The following is a 19,602-nucleotide window of genomic DNA, read 5'->3' as shown; positions in this document are numbered from 1 at the left end:
AAACAAACCTGCGGTGTGGATTTTAAAATCTGCATCGTCACTTTCTGTTGCGGATTTTCACCACACATTTCACCCTTTTCACTGTACAGGAGTTAAATCCACTGAAATATCCACATGTGGATCCTGCAGTGGATTGGCCACAGCATATTGTTTTACTGTTTGTGCATCTACCCTACTAAAAATGAAAGTTCCAGTAATGACCTGCTGCTTAGCACAAAACTAAAATAAAGGAATTGTATAACCCTTTTATAGAGCAAGAAACCCATGCTACTCCGCTGAACACGAGACATTTACATCCACTCGTATCAGCGAGTACCTTCCCATGCATTGTTACCCTGCTCCCACAGTTCACGGGGAAAAGGGTTCATGTAATCAAAAGTAAGGCTGCTAAAACCATATGAAAACCTTTGATGCCTTCTGCTTCCAGTGGGGATGGCCCACCCTCATTCTGACAATACTTATTCAACCCCTTTTCTATGAGGATTTCAAAAGTTTGTGATTGATAAATTAGAAAATGCTTTACCTGCTCCCCATCAATTCCTGGAGGTCCAACAGGGCCTCCCTCTCCCTGTAGAGACAATGTAGATTACCGTGAGCTTAGCCTTTTGTCATTACACTTTTAACATTACGAGGGATGATTTCATGGCACTAAATCAGTGTAAAACCGCCACGTCATATAAAGGAGAAGGAGGGCACAATAAAGATGTTACTACTTTATTGCTACCACTTCATGTGAAATCTCTTGACACAGCAGCCCTACACTGACTACAATTGCATGTTTACACCCCATGGGAAAAATCCCACTCCCAATAGTGATATCCGAACATCTAATGGTAAATTCATTGCCTATCATCACAATGTTCACTTGTAGCTGCTTTTGAATTGTACATGTATTTGATACTTTGTGCTACTTCTTATATGTAACCTATTGTATAATGCATGGAGGGGTAATAGCTAGATATACATACAGTAAGTATAAAAACTGACAAGGATGATATATTAGTGCTAGTTTAGAAATGATCTGGTAAGGTCTCTATCTCTCCATATTTAACATTTGTAAACTTATTAGAATGAGAAAGTTGCACTGTAAAGCATCATCTCTCCATAAGCTATAAGACAGGCCACAAATGCAGCTAAATCATCAACAGTTTAAAGAGTCAAGTAAATAATGCAATATAAAGCTCTGAATGCTGCAAACCCATGGACACCATGCACAAAATACAATACAAAACTGTATCCAAAGTAAGAGCAATTTTTAGGATGCATAGCGCATATAGAGGCATAGAGCTTTGTGGAAGACTCTGTTGTTGAGTCTAAATAGTTTTTCAATAATTTTCCTTAAAGAGGTTTTCTGGGGTTTTTAAATTGATGCGCTATCCTCAGGATAGGTCATCGGTATCTGATCAGTGAGGGTCCGCGCGGATCAGCTGTTTAAGAAGGAATCAGCGCTCCTGTGAGTGCCGGGGCCTTCTCGCAGCTTACCAAACACAGCGCTGTACATTATATAGCAGCTGTGCTTGGCATCGCGCTCAGCCCCATTCACTACCAAGCACAGCTGATATACAATGTACTGCCCTGTGCTTGGTAACACGGAGAAGGCCGTGGCGCTCACAGGAGCGCTGATTCCTTCTCAAACAGCTGATCGGCGGGGATCCTGGGTGTCACACCCCCACTGATCAGATACTAATGACCTATCCTGAGGATAGCTCATCAATATCAAAATTTTGGAACACCCCTTTAAACAGATGATTCAAGAATTTTCTACTGATGTACTATCCTTAGGAAAGGAATGGAGCCTATTTTGTGTTCTTAATGGGGTTTTGCCATCACATACAATGGGGGCATATCGCTAGGTTATGTCCTCATTTTTTGATAGTTGCGGGTCCCACCTCTGGGACCCGCACCTACGAGAACGGAGCGGGTAAATTAATGGAGGGCGCACTGTGCAGCCACCCTCTATTTCTTTCAATGGGGCCGCCGAAAATAGCCGAGCGCTGGCTCGGCTGTCTGCCCTATAGAAATGAATGGGAGCTGGGGCCATGCGTGCGCGGTGCGCTCCCATTCACTTGTATGGGGGTAGCTCTTGGTGGTGGACTGACCAGCCACAGCTCTCCTCCAGTCACAGCTCTCCCCGCTCCGTTCTCCTTGTAGGTGCGGGTCCCAGAGGTGGGACCCGCACCTATCAGAAAATGGGGGCATATATTAGCGATATGCCTCCATTGTATGTGATGGGAATACCCCTTTAAATACTGTACCTCTATCAGTAAAGTATTAGTGCGTTGTTTCATTGTACTGCACAAAATCAACTCTAGAGGGCAGCAAAGCACTAAAAGCAACATCATGCAAAGGAAGAACATACTCCTAAAGTATACTGTACAATCAAAATCCACAAAGTGTATGACTGTGTTTATAACAATTAATAAATACTGAAAAACACCTTTGATCCAGGCAAACCAGGAGGTCCAGGGGGTCCTGCAGGTCCCTGTTAATTAACAAAAAGCATTTTTATTACATACTATTTTTGTACTCTGTAATGCCAGAAACAGCAGATGTGGTTAGGTGGTGACATAATGACATGAAATGTGTTAAATGCAACACATGTAGCTGTGACAATAAATGAGGAGTCCAGACAATTCTATCATTTGTCTTAAATGGGACAAAGAGATCTTTTCCTTAAAGTTTTTGTGGTTGAGATGCTTATTTAACTTACAAGTGCATCTCTGGGTTACATAGGCTAATATTCCCTATCTCCTCATAGACTGTAAGCTCTTGCGAGCAGGGCCCTCAATCCTCTTGTTTTTGTTGACTTGATTATTGCTATGTGATTTATGACTCTGATTGTATCACCAGGTGGTCGGCAACACACAGGGCAATTATTGGGAACGCTCCTTCCCGATATTTGCCCCAGTTGTCAGCCTTGCTTCCTAATGTGGGGCCATAGTGTTTTCTCCATGCCTTTTCTGTTCTATTTAGACTACTTTAACATTGGCAGCCAACTGTTCCGACCGGCAGTTCCGGCAAAGAATAACGAGAACCAGCCGGACAAAAACCAATGCGTGCTGAGGTTTTTGTTTTGCCGATTCTCATCATAATTGAGGGTCCAGAGGAAAGGCGTACACATGTGTAAACACTAAAAAAGTATTGAAACATATTGCTCGAGATACCCATAGACTATAATGTCTGTACCTCTCCACCACCAAAAAAATCACTAGTAATTTGCTACTGCAAGCTGAAAAATACATTATCATTTTTTTAAACTAAGAATAAGATCACACTAGATATGATCAATTTTTTTTTAATTCATTTTAGGTCATTATCATCACAGGCAGGATGAAAATGATGGATATTACCTATACATAAATAACACAGAATCCACCATTTACAATACATGTAAGTGACGTCAGAGCATGCCTAGAAAATTATCCCATAGAAATTAATGAGTCCCTTCCAGACTATTGTGTCTATGGCCTTTGGTAGCTGCTGTAGAGGATATCTCTACATGCTGATAAGACTAGCGCAGGCAAGATGGCAGTCCCCATAATCATGTTCAGGAAATGGGATGAAAAATCCACAAACAAAATATAAAAACAGATTAGAAAGAAGAATGTGTGTTGCGATCTGGTTTTAACTGGCAGAAAAAAATTATAGGTGACACATTTCCTTTAAAGCTCCTGAGCCCAAATGCTAAACATGGAATATGGCCATCACCGCATATGTACCATATAATATTAGGATACGTTCAGACAACAGAATTTTCACACAGATTCAATACTAAAATCCACATGAAATCCACCTCCCATTAATTTCAAATGGGAAATCTGTGTTGCTGTTAAAATGCTGCAGATTTCTTTCCATGCAAATTTAAAAACTGTCTCGTGGAAAAAAAACAACACGTCATAAACTGAAGCTTATTCCATGCTGAATCTGTGTGTGCATTCACACACAGATTGACCCCATTGAAGACCCGTGGCACAACAAAGTGCAACGAGCAGCAGAAATCCAAGGTAAAGCCTCTTGCAAATCTATGGCAGATTTTCCAACCTGAATGATCTGTAGTGTGAACATAACATCAGTGTCTTTATATATAGAGGAGACTCTGGTCCCCTTCATGTACCAGGGCTCTACATACACCCTTAGGCTACAATTCACATTACAGTTAAAGGCTATGTACACCTTTAATTTTTTTATGATTGCATTTTACTCATTTTGAGCTCAAAATCATCTTTTTAATTGGTCTTTATTAAAAATATTGAGCCACTTGTGCCAGTCATCTAATAAACCTTATCTAAATTACCAAAAGGTCCTAAACACTTATTTAAGCCCCATTCTTATCAGTAAGATAAGGATTGAGCTATAATGAGTGTTTAGGAGATCAGAGATAAGCTGTCTGATGGAACAGAGTTAAAATTCAGAGCCTTCTACTAGAGAATCTCAAGTCTGTATAGAGACAGGGGTTCTAAATTTTAATAATGACCTATTAAAAAAATCATATTTAGCTTAAAAGGAGTACAATAGAATAATAATAAAAAATGCCCCCAAAGGTGTACATAACCTTTACAGTACTGTAATTATCAGCCAGTCTGAGATGCTTCTATGTATGTACCTTTAAGACCTGAATAGTTAGTAAGTTATATCTACTATTTTCACTGTGTTATTAGCCCTTTTATTAGTGACATTAAACTTAGAAGCAGCAGTGGCATTTAGTATGTAGTGAATTTACAGAGATGGGCGATTTTATAATGTCGCTAGATAACAAGCATGCAGAACCACACGTGACACAGACGACCACTCCATGCAGGTTGATTACCGTAACTGTAATGGCAGTAATCCTCTGATGACAAGCCATAGTGACAAGAAATAACATTGTTCTCATTATTACATCCTGCTAGAATAATATAAAGCTTTTCTTTGCTAATACAAATGGACGATAATTAAGCAGTTAAGAATTTGGCAGCATGATAAATGTATACAGGATGTGTTCCAGCCCCCCGTGGTGACAACCTCCTTCTATGGAGTTTAATCCGACCACTTGTTCCCAGGTGAACCGGAATAAAATTGTAACTGTCATGTATAAAATACTGCTCAAACTAACTAGCATTTTAAGCTTGCAATAAATCATGTGGGTCCTCGGCAGATGATGTCAGGCAATTATCGAGAGAATATCTCTATATTACAGCCAGCCAACAGTACTCAAAGAGACAGTAAAGGAGACAGAATGGTTTAAGGACTGCCAGAAAGTCGGTGTGATTCATGAACTCTCATGGAAGGAACACTTGATAAAGCTACCTATGAAAGGAAGCCCAGTTCTCCAAAGAATAGTGGTCATAAACCAAATATTCCCTAATAGAGATACATTAGCCTAGAACATCCAGTGTCTTACCTGCAATGCTTCCTGAATATTTCCATTGTAATCTATGATTTCCGTTGCTCCTTGATCGCCCTTTTGGCCTGGGGGTCCCTGTTTTAAAAAATAATTTGCCCTTATATTACTGTAGACATATATTCATCAGTCTCTCATGTCAAAAACCCTCTTGATAAAAAAAAAAGAGAGAAAAAAGCCAGACATATACCGTATATAATTTCTTTGTACTTTTGAACCTTTTACCTTGACTAGAAGGTGTCATTGCTATAGATGCCACTCCTTTTCCCTAACGATAGGTGTGTACCTACCTATGGAGCATCCTCCTCTCTACAAGCACCATAAAAGTAGGGGGGAAACCCACTCAATAGTCACACTGCAAACGCAAAAAATGAAAACACACTGGGCCTTTACACTTAGAAGACAGGCCATATCTGTTTTCTTATGAACCCTCTGTTTACCAGTGTATTTTAAAGCTCTTCATAATTATGCTTTAGGCTTCCTTCACACATGAGGGTAGGGAGTTGATATGTGACTTGCACCAGTTTTAAGGCATAAAAAGTAATGATTTTTTTCTGCACACTGCTTTTGCAAAAAAAAAAAAAAAAGTTTAATTTTGAAATGTCTGCTCTCGCAATCTTTCAAAAAAGAACATGGTGTTTAGCAGAATCAGTGGCACTTTCATGGCCCAACAAATTATAATGTATGCTAAAAATTGGTGTAACTTATATAACAAACCTGCAGCATCTCATAGTAGGGGTAGAATAAGACATGCAAACTGTATTAAGAAGTCTGTGCTTTTTTGTGTTGTATTCCTTTTATTTAGACAATTTGTGCCATGTGTTTTTCTTAGACATTTTCCAAGGCTTATAGAGAGGCCTATGGGACAATAGTGTGCATTTTAAAAAATGGATCTATCAAAAAGCCCTAAAGAGAAGAATTATTTCATCATTGGCTTTCAATAAAAAAAATATCTGGCAAAAATGCTGAAAAAAACTTCAGAACAGATTCTGTAAAAACACAACATTCTCCCTAAAAATTTTTATTTGTGAAACCACCTAAACACAAGTCAAACCACAAGGTAAGAGTTTTCCTTTCTGAAATACGTTAGGTGAGGTGAAAAGTTTGTCCACCTTTTTGAACATATTCAAGGCCCCGGAATATTATCTGTACAGTGCAATCCAGATTAACATATGTAATAACAAAATTAAACTTACTCTGGGACCAGTAGGACCTGCATCACCGCTGCTTCCGGAATCTCCCTAAAATGACAGAAACTGAAACTTAGCAAAAACTATTTAAAAATCAAACTTACTTGCAGATTATCATATAAGACAAAGTCATGCTGCAACACAAAATACTGCAAGGAGAAACAGCGTCTGACCCATAGAAGTAAACCTACGACCAGCTCCATGACTAGCATTGTCACTTAATCATGGATTAAGCAGCTGTCTATGGTGTGTGAACATAGCCGTACTGGTGGCTTCATGTCATAATCCTGGGAACAGCTGACACAGACATTGAAAATACTGTGGAAATTAGTCAGTGTATCTGAGTGAAGTTCCAGTAAGACATCTAGGGCCACCTGGCTTCTGTGTGCATCATGATTAGTGTTCTACTGTCCCTTACTGAAATCATCACCACTATAAGAACATTCCCATTTTATAAGGAAATGTTTAAAGTGAAAATGTAAAAAAATAACAAACTTAAGAGGGGCAGAAAGGAAAAGTGTATATACTGTATACACATTTGCTAGAAGGGTGATGGAACCATAACAGCAGCTACCATGTATCCTTACATTAGATTAAGTATCAGAAGTAAAATAATTTTATGAATGCCAGGACATAGGGGAATTTGTGTTAAAATGAAAATTTGGAGGTATGAACTTGCAGACCAATCAAGCTGTGAACATGACAATTGAATGATTATGTACTCTGCACACCTTGGGTCCAGTGTGGGTGCCTGTGAGAGTGGTTTAGACAATATAGGTTAAATATCCACGGCACTCCAAAAAGTTTTTTTGCAAGAATAATTTCATTTAATTCTTAATAAACAGAATGCTGTTAATATACATCCAGTGCAAGTTCATTTACATATAGTAAGTATTTTATGCCGTATCAGATAGAAAAATCCCGAACGTTTCGGTCTGTACGACCTTCTTCAGCGGGGTCTGAAGGCAGAGAGAATAGGCGTGCGCTGGATGCCTATTCTCTCTGCCTTCAGACCCCGCTGAAGAAGGTCGTACAGACCAAAACGTTCCTGATTTTTCTATCTGATATGGCATAAAATACTTACTATATGTAAATGAACTTGCACTGGATGTATATTAACAGCATTCTGTTTATTAAGAATTAAATGAAATTATTCTTGCAAAAAAACTTTTTGGAGTGCCGTGGATATTTAACCTATAGTGAACATGACAATGACCTGAGCTGTGTGACAAGACATTACTCTTTGTAAGGAAGCTGTGGAGCCATAAACTGGTAGGCCAATGAAGCTGTTGAGCTGTGAACTAGTAGGACAATGAAGCTGTGGAGCTGTAAACTTGAGCTCAGATGTTGTGGAACAAGGAAGCTGAGAACATGTAGGACAGTGATGCTGTGGAGCTGTGAATTTGTACAACAATAAAGCTGTGGAGCTCAGAACTTGTAAGAGAATGCAGTTGTGGAGCTGTGAACCTATAAACTATGACGCTGTGGAGGTGTAAAATTGTAGGACAAGAAAGCTGTTGAGCTGTGAACTTGTAGGACAATGATGCTGTTGAGCTGTGATCTTGTAGGCCAAGGAACCTGTGGAGCTGTGAACTTGTAGGACAATGATGCTGTTGGGCAGTGAACTTGTAGGACAAGGAACCTGTGGAGCTGTGAACTTCTAGCACATTGACCCTCTGGAGCTGTGAACTTGTAGGACAAGGAAGCCGTGGTGCTGTAAACTTATGCTGTGGAGCTGTGAACTTGTAGGGCAATGAAACTGTGTAGATATGAAGTTGTGGGACAGTGATGCCATCAAGCAGTGAACTTTTAGGACGAGGAAGCTGTGGAACTTTGAACTTGTTGGAAAGTGAAGCTTTGTAGCTTGAAACTTGTGGGACAAAAGCTGTGGAAATTTAAACTTGGAGGACAATGAAGCTATGGAGCTGTGAACTTGCGGGATAATAAAGCTCTTGAGATGTGAAAGACTTTCACACTAGCATTCGGGGCTCCGCTTGTGAGTTCCGTTTGAAGGCTCTCACAAGCGGCCCCGAACTGATCCGTCCTGCCCTAATGCATTCTGAGTGGATGCGGATCCGCTCAGAATGCATCAGTTTGGCACCGTTTGTCCTCCGCTCCGCTCAGCAGGCGGACCCCTGAACGCAGCTTGCAGCGTTCGGGTGTCCGCCTGGCCGTGCGGAGGCAAACGGATCCGTCCAGACTTACAATGTAAGTCAATGGGGACGGATCCGTTTGAAGTTGACACAATATGGCTAAATTTTCAAACGGATCCGTCCCCCATTGACTTTCAATGTAAGTCTGGACGGATCCGTTTGCATTATCATGAACAAAAAAATAAAATAATAATAATATATATATATTTTTTTTGTTCATGGTAATGCAAACGGATCCGTTCTGAACGGATCTAAGCGTTTGCATTATAGGTGCGGATCCGTCTGTGCAGATACCAGACGGATCCGCACCTAACGCAGGTGTGAAAGTAGCCTTAGCGAAGCTGTGGAGCTCTGAAATTGACAGATAATGAATATATGGAGCTCTGAAAATGTGGGGAAATGAAATGGAGCTATAAAGTTGTTGTATATTGAAGCTGTGGAGAGCTAAACATGTGGGACAATAAAGCTCTGAACTTGGGGGATGATAAAACGTACAGCTATGAACCTATGGGACACTGAAGGTGTGGAACTGTGAACTTGTCGAACAATGAAGGTGTGGAGCTATGTACTTGTCAGGCAATAAAGCTGTGGTGCTGTGAACAAGCAAGCTGTGGACCTGAAGACTTGTGCAACTATCACATTAATTGATGGTCCTGTAATTGCACTGGGATTTCTAAAAATCTACTAATCATTCGAAATAAGTAACTTCTCTATTGAAACCAAACACTCTGATGAACATATGTTTTGCAGAATTAAACTCTGCAAGATTCAAATTATTAAGGGAATACCGAATCTTAATGGGGTGGACGAGTGCCAAGCAGCTATTGTTATTCAGCTGGGACACACCATAGCATTATCTTACTTTTTTCAACATTCTTGCATTACACTCTATCAAGGCTTACAGTATATGCGCCTTGTGTATATAACTGCTTCTTGATTCAGGTATCGTGTTCAGTTTATTTCTCTGCACTGGTTACTATTTCACATGATTTATTAATATATAGTCCAGTTAATGTAGATTTGTATAATCAAGGTGCAAATAAGAAATATGCTTTTCATAAACAATTAGAGGTATTGAAAATGCACCATCCTATAGTATGAACACGTAGGCCATAAGAAAACTTGTGTTTGTTGCAGATTTTCTTAGCATTTTTGCATTTTTCTTGTTTTACATGGAGAGATACTGGTTCTCATAAAAGGAATACTTGATTTGCAGAGTGTGGATCTGGTTATTTGAAATCTGGGCAGATTTAGCTTACATGACAGAAAATTAAATCACAATCTCCATACCAACAATCACACATTGTTACACGTCTCATCATTTCACACAATATACAAGTAACCTCTAATTAAAATAATGGTTTAGTAAATTATGTCATTTGTGCCGCTGAATGGTTTTATTCATGATAACCATTCATAGACTATTCTTGGTAGTTTTTCTTGTTTTCATCATGGAAATGATTTCATTAAAGGGGCTCTGCAGTTTGTTTAAACTGATGATCTGTCCTCTGGATAGATCATCAGCATCTGATCGGTGGGGTCTGACACCTGGGACCCCCACCGATCAGCTGTTTGAGATATTAGCGGAGCTCCATTCAAGTGAACAGGACTGAGCCGCGCCCAGGCCAGTTGATACAAGTTGTGACGTCACTGAGCCTGCGGTAAACAGTGAAAAGGCGCAGCGCCACTACCGTCTCAAACAGCTGATCGGTGGGGGTCCCGGGTGTCGGACCCCCACCAATCAGATGCTGATGATCTATCTAGAGGATAGATCATCAGTTTAAACAAACTGCAGAACCCCTTTAATTACTTATAGGTGAAACAGATGTCATTTCATGCTCATGCCACAAGATGGAGCCATTGTAAAGGGTTGAAATACACAGGAGAAAACACTTGCATATACAGATTGTTAATAGTAATTCAAATAAATCTACATAGAGTTATTGCCTTACATATGCATACTGTCATAAAAATAACAAGCTACTGACCTTTGACCCTTTTGGGCCTCTATTTCCAGGTTCCCCAGTTTCTCCCTGGGACATGCAAAATTCAGAAAAGCAAGCATAGACTGAGATTAGGATAGCAATAAAAGAATAAGCTAGTTATAGACCTGAGATATAAAAACAGAAGAACATGCTAGAAAGGGTTAAAGGTGAAGTAGAAGCCCTGTCTGTGGGTCTATAGCAGATAAAGTGGTGCGGTGTCTGCATTAGTAAATACTTTTATTCCCCATGAAATAACAATTCTGGTTCCTCTGTAGAAGGTTATGAATAACTTGACCACTGGGTGTTATCAGCTGGGGGCATGTCCCTCCACAGTCTGACAGTGTCCAATGAATCAGTCTGTGGAGAGACAGTTTGACAAGAGAAAAGGAAACACCCAATTGTGAACTGATTCCTAAAATTCTAGGAGGAATAACAGAGAAATAGCACAATGAAGATATGTAAGAAAACATTAGCTAAAATTGCTACTTTATGGGCAATACAAGTATTTACTTTAACAGACATGACAGGACAGAAGGTGACACGGCATGTCGCTGGACAGAACGACATCATCATGCCACGTATTTACTGTATATGCTGATAACAGGGGCTGAGGACACTGCAACATATCCAAATAAGTGGTACAGTGGTATAAAATATATCTGTATAGATAATACACTTTGATAATAACCAAGACATTACAGGCTATAGCTACTAGAGAGGGGTCGTTGATCCAGGGAGTTATTACTGATTGCCTGATTGGAGTCGGGAAGGAATGTTTTATTCCCCTAAAGTGAGGAAAATTGGCTTCTACCTCACAGGGTTTTTTTGCCTTCCTCTGGATCAACTTGCCGGATAACAGGCCGAACTGGATGGACAAATGTCTTTTTTCGGCCTTATGTACTATGTTACTATGTTACATGCAAATAAGACTAACCCAATTTTATGAGTTAACGGACCTTCAGCCACCCATAGCTCCAGCTAAATACAATAGACTTTACGAGACTGAATTTCCCGGCTTCCTCGCCGCAGCTTTATGTCACTTTGGCCTTTTTTCCTGCAGCACTTTTACAGTGATGGAATTTTGCACATACTGTAATCTAAATGTTGTGCCCCTACTATATCACCCTTGCATTTTCAGTGACTTTGAAATTATAATGTAAACCTAGGTCACACCAATACTGCCAGTTCTGTAATATTATAGACTGTTGTGCTAAGGATCACTAATACAAAAAGGCAAGAAACATTTAGGCTTGGTTCCCACGGTTGCAACCCCATCCATGGTGGCAAATGTCTTTACTAATTTGTGGGTTAACGGACGTATGACCTAAAAATTCATGCAGCCATTGGCCACTGTGGGTGGGCGGAGTTTCCGCCGTTGAGGCGCCTAGCTCCCATGAAAAATATTCTACAGTTTTCAAACTAGCACCTGGATCTGAATACTTTTGTAATTACATGTAATTAAAAATGTAGCATGGCCACTCAGTTATTCAATAAAATGTATCTGTATAGCGCCACCTGCTGTTTGTTTTTTGTACGACTCGCTGAGATGAAAAAGGAAATCACTTAAATGGATAATAGGGTAAGCGTTCTGCTAGAATAGATACAAGTCACTGCCACCCAAAAATGCTAAAGGCAAAAAAAAACTAAAAAACTTTATTGTGAAATCAACCATTAAAAATATATGTAAGGGGACCAGCCAATCGGCATGGAGGCTAGAACACCCTCCTGTGAGGAAAGTGAACCTGTGGAGTAAGGAGGTGGGAGGTGAAACGTAGGTGTCCACACTGGTGATGGCGGTTAGTCAGGACCACCCATGCCATGTAGCATACAGCGCACCAAGTATCCAACAGGTTAGGCTGGTGAAGCAAACAGCTCTAAAGCCCACCTATGATGCTGACCCTAAGAACAGAGTAACTGTAGAGTCCTATAGATATGAGGGTGCTCAAATGTATAGGTCCCTAAATCCCTAAAGCAGTGTCCTAGAGGTGTGTGCGTACTGGGGTGCACCTTGGCCGTCCAGCTTATTGTGCAGGTGGGTGTCCGATACCAAAAGCCCCCAACCCCTCTCAAAGACACCACTGCTATGAGGTGTGGTATAATAACTGCTAACTCCTGCTATCAGGAAATTACCACTCTACACGTTTCAACAATGATGTTGGGACAGGGCTGGTTCTAATTTTGTTAGAAACTGTCTTCTACTATATGATATTTCATTTTCATATTTTTATTTTTTTACATTAATCAGGGCATAACCCAATTTAAAAGGGTTCTCTGGGAATAATTTAAAATACCTGCCAGCCACCTGTCCTAGAATGTGAGAAGGACTGGATGCTTCCACTTTAAGAGTTGCCTGGGGGGTGAAGGGACAGGGACTTATACACGCTATGCTCAGGCAGATGCATATACTACAATCAATACATATTGGTGAATTTTCCTGTCAGGCTCCTCAGCCATCATGGCATATCATCAGTGGCGCACCTACAGGGGGGGTCCAGCGGGTCTGGACCCCCCCCCCCCCCCCCCCCCCTAGAACAACCAACCGAATTTTTTTTTTTTAATCCTTCAGGGCCGCACCGCCGATCACCACAGGCGGCGCGGCCCTGGATGTAATTGCGGCCGTGGCGGTGGTGGGAGGGCAGTGGGAGTACTAGGAGATGAGCGCTTCCATTGTGGAAGCGCTCATCTCCATATCTAATCCATCTGTATCGCCGTCCTTAGGACAGCGATACAGATGCCTGTGCTGTGCTGCGGCAGGGGAGGGAGAGGCGTGTCCCTCCCCTGTTCTTCTGATAGGCCGCAGGCACTAATGCCTGCAGCCTATCAGAGGCCGGCTCAGGCGAGATGACGTCATCATCACGCGCCTGAGCCGGGCAGCACACAGCAGGGACACAGGCCGGAAGAGCCTGCATCGCATCGCTGCTGATGGAGGTAAGTATCAGTGTATTTTTTATTTTATTTTTGTTGTTTTGTTTTTTTTGGAGGGGGGGAGCTGGCACTAAAGGGGAGAACGGCACTATGGGGCATCTGGTGGTACTCTTTTTTTTTTTTAAGTGGCACTTCTTACTGGCACATTATGGGGGGGGACGACCATGGGGGAGAGGAGCACTATGGGGGCTCTAAAGGGGCTTTTTTTTACACATTATGGGGAGAACGGCACAAGGGGGCATCTGGTGGCACTATAGGGGCATTATTTTGGGGGCACCATGGGGGAGAGGAGCACTATGGGGGCTCTAAAGGGGCTTTTTTCTTTTTACACATTATGGGGGGCACTATAGGGGAGAACGGCACTATGGGGCATCTGGTGGCACTATAGGGGCATTATTTGGGGGGCACCATGGGGGAGAGGAGCACTATGGGGGCTCTAAAGGGGCTTTTTTTTTTACACATTATGGGGGGCACTACAGGGGAGAACGGCACTATGGGGCATCTGGTGGCACTATAGGGGCATTATTTGGGGGCACTATGGGGAAGTGGGGGTACTAAAGGGGCCTTTTTTTCTTATTGGCACATGGGGGAATTATGGCATCTGGTGGCACTAAGGGGGCATTTTTCACTGGCACATTATGGGAGGCACTATAGGGGAGGGCGGCACTATGGAGGAGTGGAGCACTATTGGGGCATATGGTGGAACTTTATGGGACGGCACCATGGGGGAGAGGAGCACTATGGGGGCATCTGGGGGGCTTTTTTTTTATTGACATATTATGGGGGCACTATAGGGGAGAATGGCACTATGGGGCATCTGGTTGCACTATAGGGGCATTATTTGGGGGCACTAAGGGGAAGTGGGGGCTCTAAAGGGGCCTTTATTCTTATTGGCACATTATGGGGGCAATATGGCATCTGGTGTCACTAAGGGGGCATTTTTTTACTGGCACATTATGGTAGGCACTATAGGGGAGAGCGGCACTATGGGGGAGTGGAGCACTATTGGGGCATATGGTGGCACTTAGAAGGGGCATTTTTTACTGGCATATTATGGGGGACACTATGGGGAAGGGAGAGGAGCACTATGAGGGAATTTACTGGGGCACTATATAGGGGTATTTTATACTGGCATACATTATGGGGACATTAGCTCAACAGCGGGCACTAAGCGGGGGTATTTCATGTACTGTCATATTGTAGGGAGAATTATTAGTACTAGGAGGTATTATGCGGAGCTTTGCTAATACTGGGGGGCTATGAGGAACATGATTACTAGTATGGGCACTATAGGGGCATTATTACTACTAAGTGTGCTCTGGCAGAGAATTATTTCTATTTTGGGGAGCACTGTTACTTTGGGGGGCACCCTGCCACAGTATCAGCTTAGCACAATAATTTTTGGGGGACATTATCTTTATACTATTAGTGTCTGGGCGCAGTTATTTTTTTAGAGCACTGTGTGCCAATAATTGTTGAGGGGGGCACTATCTGTGTGGTAGTAGTATTTCCAGGGGGACTGTTTCTGTAGTATAGTATTGGGGGCACAGCGGGCACAGTATTGGGGGTGGCAGGAAAGGGTGTTCAGAAGATGTGAAGATGATGGAAATGTGGGAAACTAATGTCTGTTTGTTAATCTCTGCAGAGATGGGAGATGGCTGAAAAATCATCATGGCGGTCTGGTCTGAATGGAGAAGATGAGGAAAGAGAACGTCTACAACAAAGGTGACATCACTGGATGTAAGAGGTATGTGGTGCTATGTAGGAGAGGAGATGTTCCGGCTCCTCCCCCTGCCATTTGTAGAAGGAGGATTCAGAGCTGGGTGAGGACGGTCAAGGGGGGCAGCAGGCCACGGGCGGGTGGCAGATGGTGGGGGGAACCACAGGCCTTGAGCAGGATCAGGGGAGGGAGGAGAGCGGAGGAGCTTCCTGGCTGTAGCTTGTTATATAAGCAGGCAGTGCAGCCAGGACAGACCCTCCCCTCTCCGTATGATGTGTAGAGACAGGCCGCAACTATAGAATGTCAGCTGTACAGTGTTTGTTGGGAGTGGCCTATTATATGTAGGAGGGGCTTTTAATAATGGGCGGGGCCAAAAAAATTTGCCCCGCCCATTATTAAAAGCCCCTCCTACATATAATAGGCCACTCCCAACAAACACTGTACAGCTGACATTCTATAGTTGCGGCCTGTCTCTACACATCATACGGAGAGGGGAGGGTCTGTCCTGGCTGCACTGCCTGCTTATATAACAAGCTACAGCCAGGAAGCTCCTCCGCTCTCCCCCCTCCCATTGTTGTTTTCCTGCAGGCCTTTTAGAATCGCCAAGTAAAAGAATCAGCACAACACACTACACCCTTTCCCTGCATTTTTAAATATAAAGGGGGCTTTGAAAAATTCAATTAGCATAGCGCACTACACATGCCGCATTTTTTTGCCTTTCGGACCTCCCCTAAAGAAAATTCCTGGGTGCTCCCCTGCATATCATAGGCCGGATCACATCATTACCGTCTATTGTAGAGCAGTGTAGTCAGACCCCTTCCCTAGGCAGCTCTGGTGGTGGCAACCAGTTCTGCTTAAATTCTAGAACAGGCTGCTGGTGGCCATTTTAAATAATTCCCCTTTAAAAAGCAACATTGTGAAGATGTCAGAGCTCAAAAAGGTTGTTCTTGTTTTATTGTAATCATAATCTCTGATCCCAGTATAGCAGTGAATATCTTTGATATCTGCTTACGAGTGGTGTGCCTGCAACTGCATTGGGTGGGTGCATAGACATAAGCCACCTCAAGCAATAGATTTGACTATGTATAAACGCTACTGCACATGAAGCCCTCCTCTCTTTGTATTTCCTTACGATATTGCTATGGTGGTAGGTGCTATGTTCAGCTGTTGCTACAAGGTATTAAAAAACATTCATCTAAATATCGTTGTTCATGTTGGGTTTATAGATATAATAAATCTTATAGTATTAATCATGTAGTCAGGAATTTACAAGGTGAATGAGATCTCCTCGTGTCCCATGATAGAACTTAAAATATGGTACACACACTCATGATGTATGGCTTAGCAAAGTTCATAGCACAAGTTCAGGACTGCAATTAAAGTAATATTGTAGGAGACAAGCAATTATTGAAACGCGTGCAGCATTTCAAGGAAGCCACTTAATCTATCACTGGTTTTATGATATGAATTTTTCAGGGGTCCACAAGGTGTAAAAATGTGGTCTTCCAGACAATTATTAATAACACATGTGAGCACAATTTAATAAATCTTGGGAATTTATGAACAAGTAATAAAAACTAAATCTCAACTGATAAAATTAATGCTGGGGGAAGAAAATAAAATAAATATTTATTATCTATTGTAGAGTAATAGCGTAACATAGTCACATGCATGATTTATGGGAATGACAAATAATTTATATTTCACTAATATGCCTGGCAACATCCAGTATACACTCGTAGGACATACCTTTGGACCTGGTACGCCTTGAATACCCCTTTCTCCTCTTCCTGGAGGTCCAAGTTCACCACGTTCTCCCTACAAATGAAAATATAAAAATATCTCATATGTTAAACTACCATTAAAGGAATAGTCTTATGAAGTCATAAGAACAGTGGTATGGCCTATGGACATCAGAGAAGGTAGGTCCCTCTCTCACAAGCCCCCTCTGTAAGACAGAATGGGTAGCTGTTTTGTTGGAGCATCTTGTCCTAATGAACTCAAGATGACCAAGTGTTACATATTATATCCTTTTGACTTCCCACCATGCAGTACTACCTGCACCATTTCAGGGAAAATGTCAGGCTGGTCACATATTGCTCCGCAAAATGAATTCCAGGCCTATAGTCTGAAAGGGGTTGTCTCCGATAAGACATCCGCTTTAACTCCATAAAGATTCGAACCAGTTTGGATTTTAGGATGCTGCAATTTTTTTATTTTAGTTTTCAGTTGACATATCCATATGATATATTTTCGAGGGACAAGTTTAATGGCACATCTAATGTATTATATAATAAAATTTTTGGGGTGATGGTGAAAAAAAAAAAGAAAGTAGTTCTACCTTTTTTGGGAGTTATGATTTTATGGTGTGATCAACATGATATCTTTATTCTGTGGATCTGTATTATTATATTACCAAATTTATATTGTTTTTAATGTTTCTTTACTTTATTTTTTAAATAAAATGTTTGTGCTGCCACACTCAAAGATTTATTTTTCTGTCGGCGTGTTTTTGCAAGACAAGTTGTAGTAGTTGGTGCCATGATGGAACATATACAACTTTGTGATCACTTTTTATTGTATTTTTCAGGAGATGAAATGAATTAAAAACAGCAGGTCATTATGGCTGCAGAGATACCATATGTTTTTTTCTAATTTTGCTTTGCATATAAATGTTTTGGTGTTTTTTTTTTATTCACTTTATTTTTCTAAACAATTTTTTAACAATTTTTCTTAGTCCCGCTAAGGGTCTTGAACATGCAATCTTCTGATACTTTGTATTGCAATGTCCTGTATTATATCTGTTACAGTAAAACTAACAGAATGCCTATTAGGTCCTGTCAAAGGCAAGGCCTTATAGGCATCTGTACATGGCAGACCTGAGGTCCACTGTTAGGCCCCTGGCTGCCAAGGCAATCCTTCAGTAAAATCCACTTTCATCTATCAAACAAGCAGTTTATAATAAATAATGATGCTATTTCTTACCTTTGTCCCTGGTAAGCCTGGCAATCCAGGTTCTCCAGGAGGGCCGAGAAATCCTGGTTCCCCCTTTGGAAAAAAAACACACTTAGAAAATTCATGGGAATTATACCATGAATGACCAATTGTCTGAAAAATAATGTACTTAAAAGATTTTCTTAAGAAACGTAAATCTAAAAATAAGGAGGAATTTTCATATTGGTATAGGTAACAGGCAATATCATTGGTTGATTCTGTGAAGCAAATGGAGAAATATGAATGATACAAATGGACAAGTTGCTTTAGGCTTCATGCACATGGCTGTGTCCATATTTCTGGATAACTTCTTTGTAAATTATGTTTTTTTCTCATCCCCATCAAAAGAAAAGGCTGTTCTTGTCCGCAATATTATATTAAGAATAGGACCTGCTCTATAATTTTTAAAACAGCCACACGGATCCACAAAAAACACGGATGTGTGCATGGCTCCATTGAAATTAATGGGTCAGTGTGTTATCCGCAAAAAATGCAGATAGCACACTGACTAAATATACAGTTGTATGCATGAGGCCTTACCTATAGAAACTGCATATGAAAACCCTGTATGTTGCTGCTCTATGTTTGCCACAGATACCACATAATCACCAACATTGCTCTTTTTCGCCATAACTGCATTTAATTAATTCTAGGTTTGGCAAATGATACATTTTTACAGCAATTAGCCCATTTATTATACATTTTGCCTAAATGAGGGCATGGCTTAGACACATTCGTGCAAATGCTCATCCTGAATAACTGGCTCATGCAGCCGAGCTAATATTTGTCAGTTGATGGTATCTTTCTTGCGGTGCCAAAAATCAACGTTTGTTAGCAGCCCATTGCTCTGGATGTGCTGCCAGCAATATGCAAAGTAAACGAAGGCTAAACAATCGCAATAACGATCATTCTTTCCCCTTTGGGCCATGTGAAATGCCCTTTAAACAAGTGCCATTCAGTTTTTGATCACAACTCTTTATCGGTCCACTGAATGTACGTCTTAAAGGGAACCTGTCACCTCTATTATGCTACCCTTACTAAAATGTTCATTGTGTTACCCTAAACATATAAATTACACTTTAAATTTAATTTGCAGACAAATTCAATAAGTATTATGCATTTTTGTACTTCCCGCCTTCTATGCAAATTAACATAAAAAGAGTCATATCTTACTTGTGTGACCAGAGAAGTCATATTTTCAAGCTCTGACTCATCTCAGGTTAATTTGCATATGTATCAAATCGGTTTTTATACA

General features: G+C 41.1%; 1 protein-coding gene across 1 annotated transcript in view; it reads right to left on the bottom strand.

The window, feature by feature from the left end:
• The window catches only part of COL25A1 (collagen type XXV alpha 1 chain), a 169,612-nt gene that overhangs the window by 52,809 nt on the left and 97,201 nt on the right, over positions 1–19,602 (bottom strand). The window contains exons 14-21 of the mRNA XM_040419876.1: positions 18,339–18,401; positions 17,103–17,171; positions 10,712–10,756; positions 6,577–6,621; positions 5,381–5,458; positions 4,808–4,831; positions 2,438–2,482; positions 524–568 (exon numbers count right to left, since the gene is read on the bottom strand). Coding sequence (XP_040275810.1) covers positions 524–568; positions 2,438–2,482; positions 4,808–4,831; positions 5,381–5,458; positions 6,577–6,621; positions 10,712–10,756; positions 17,103–17,171; positions 18,339–18,401 — 414 coding nt within the window. The remainder of the gene's footprint in view (positions 1–523; positions 569–2,437; positions 2,483–4,807; positions 4,832–5,380; positions 5,459–6,576; positions 6,622–10,711; positions 10,757–17,102; positions 17,172–18,338; positions 18,402–19,602) is intronic.

This window comes from Bufo bufo, chromosome 2 (genome assembly GCF_905171765.1).
Source record: "Bufo bufo chromosome 2, aBufBuf1.1, whole genome shotgun sequence".
Lineage (NCBI taxonomy): Eukaryota > Metazoa > Chordata > Amphibia > Anura > Bufonidae > Bufo > Bufo bufo.
The sequence above is the reverse complement of the archived record's forward strand: the minus strand, read 5'-3'. Positions and strand labels throughout refer to the sequence as shown.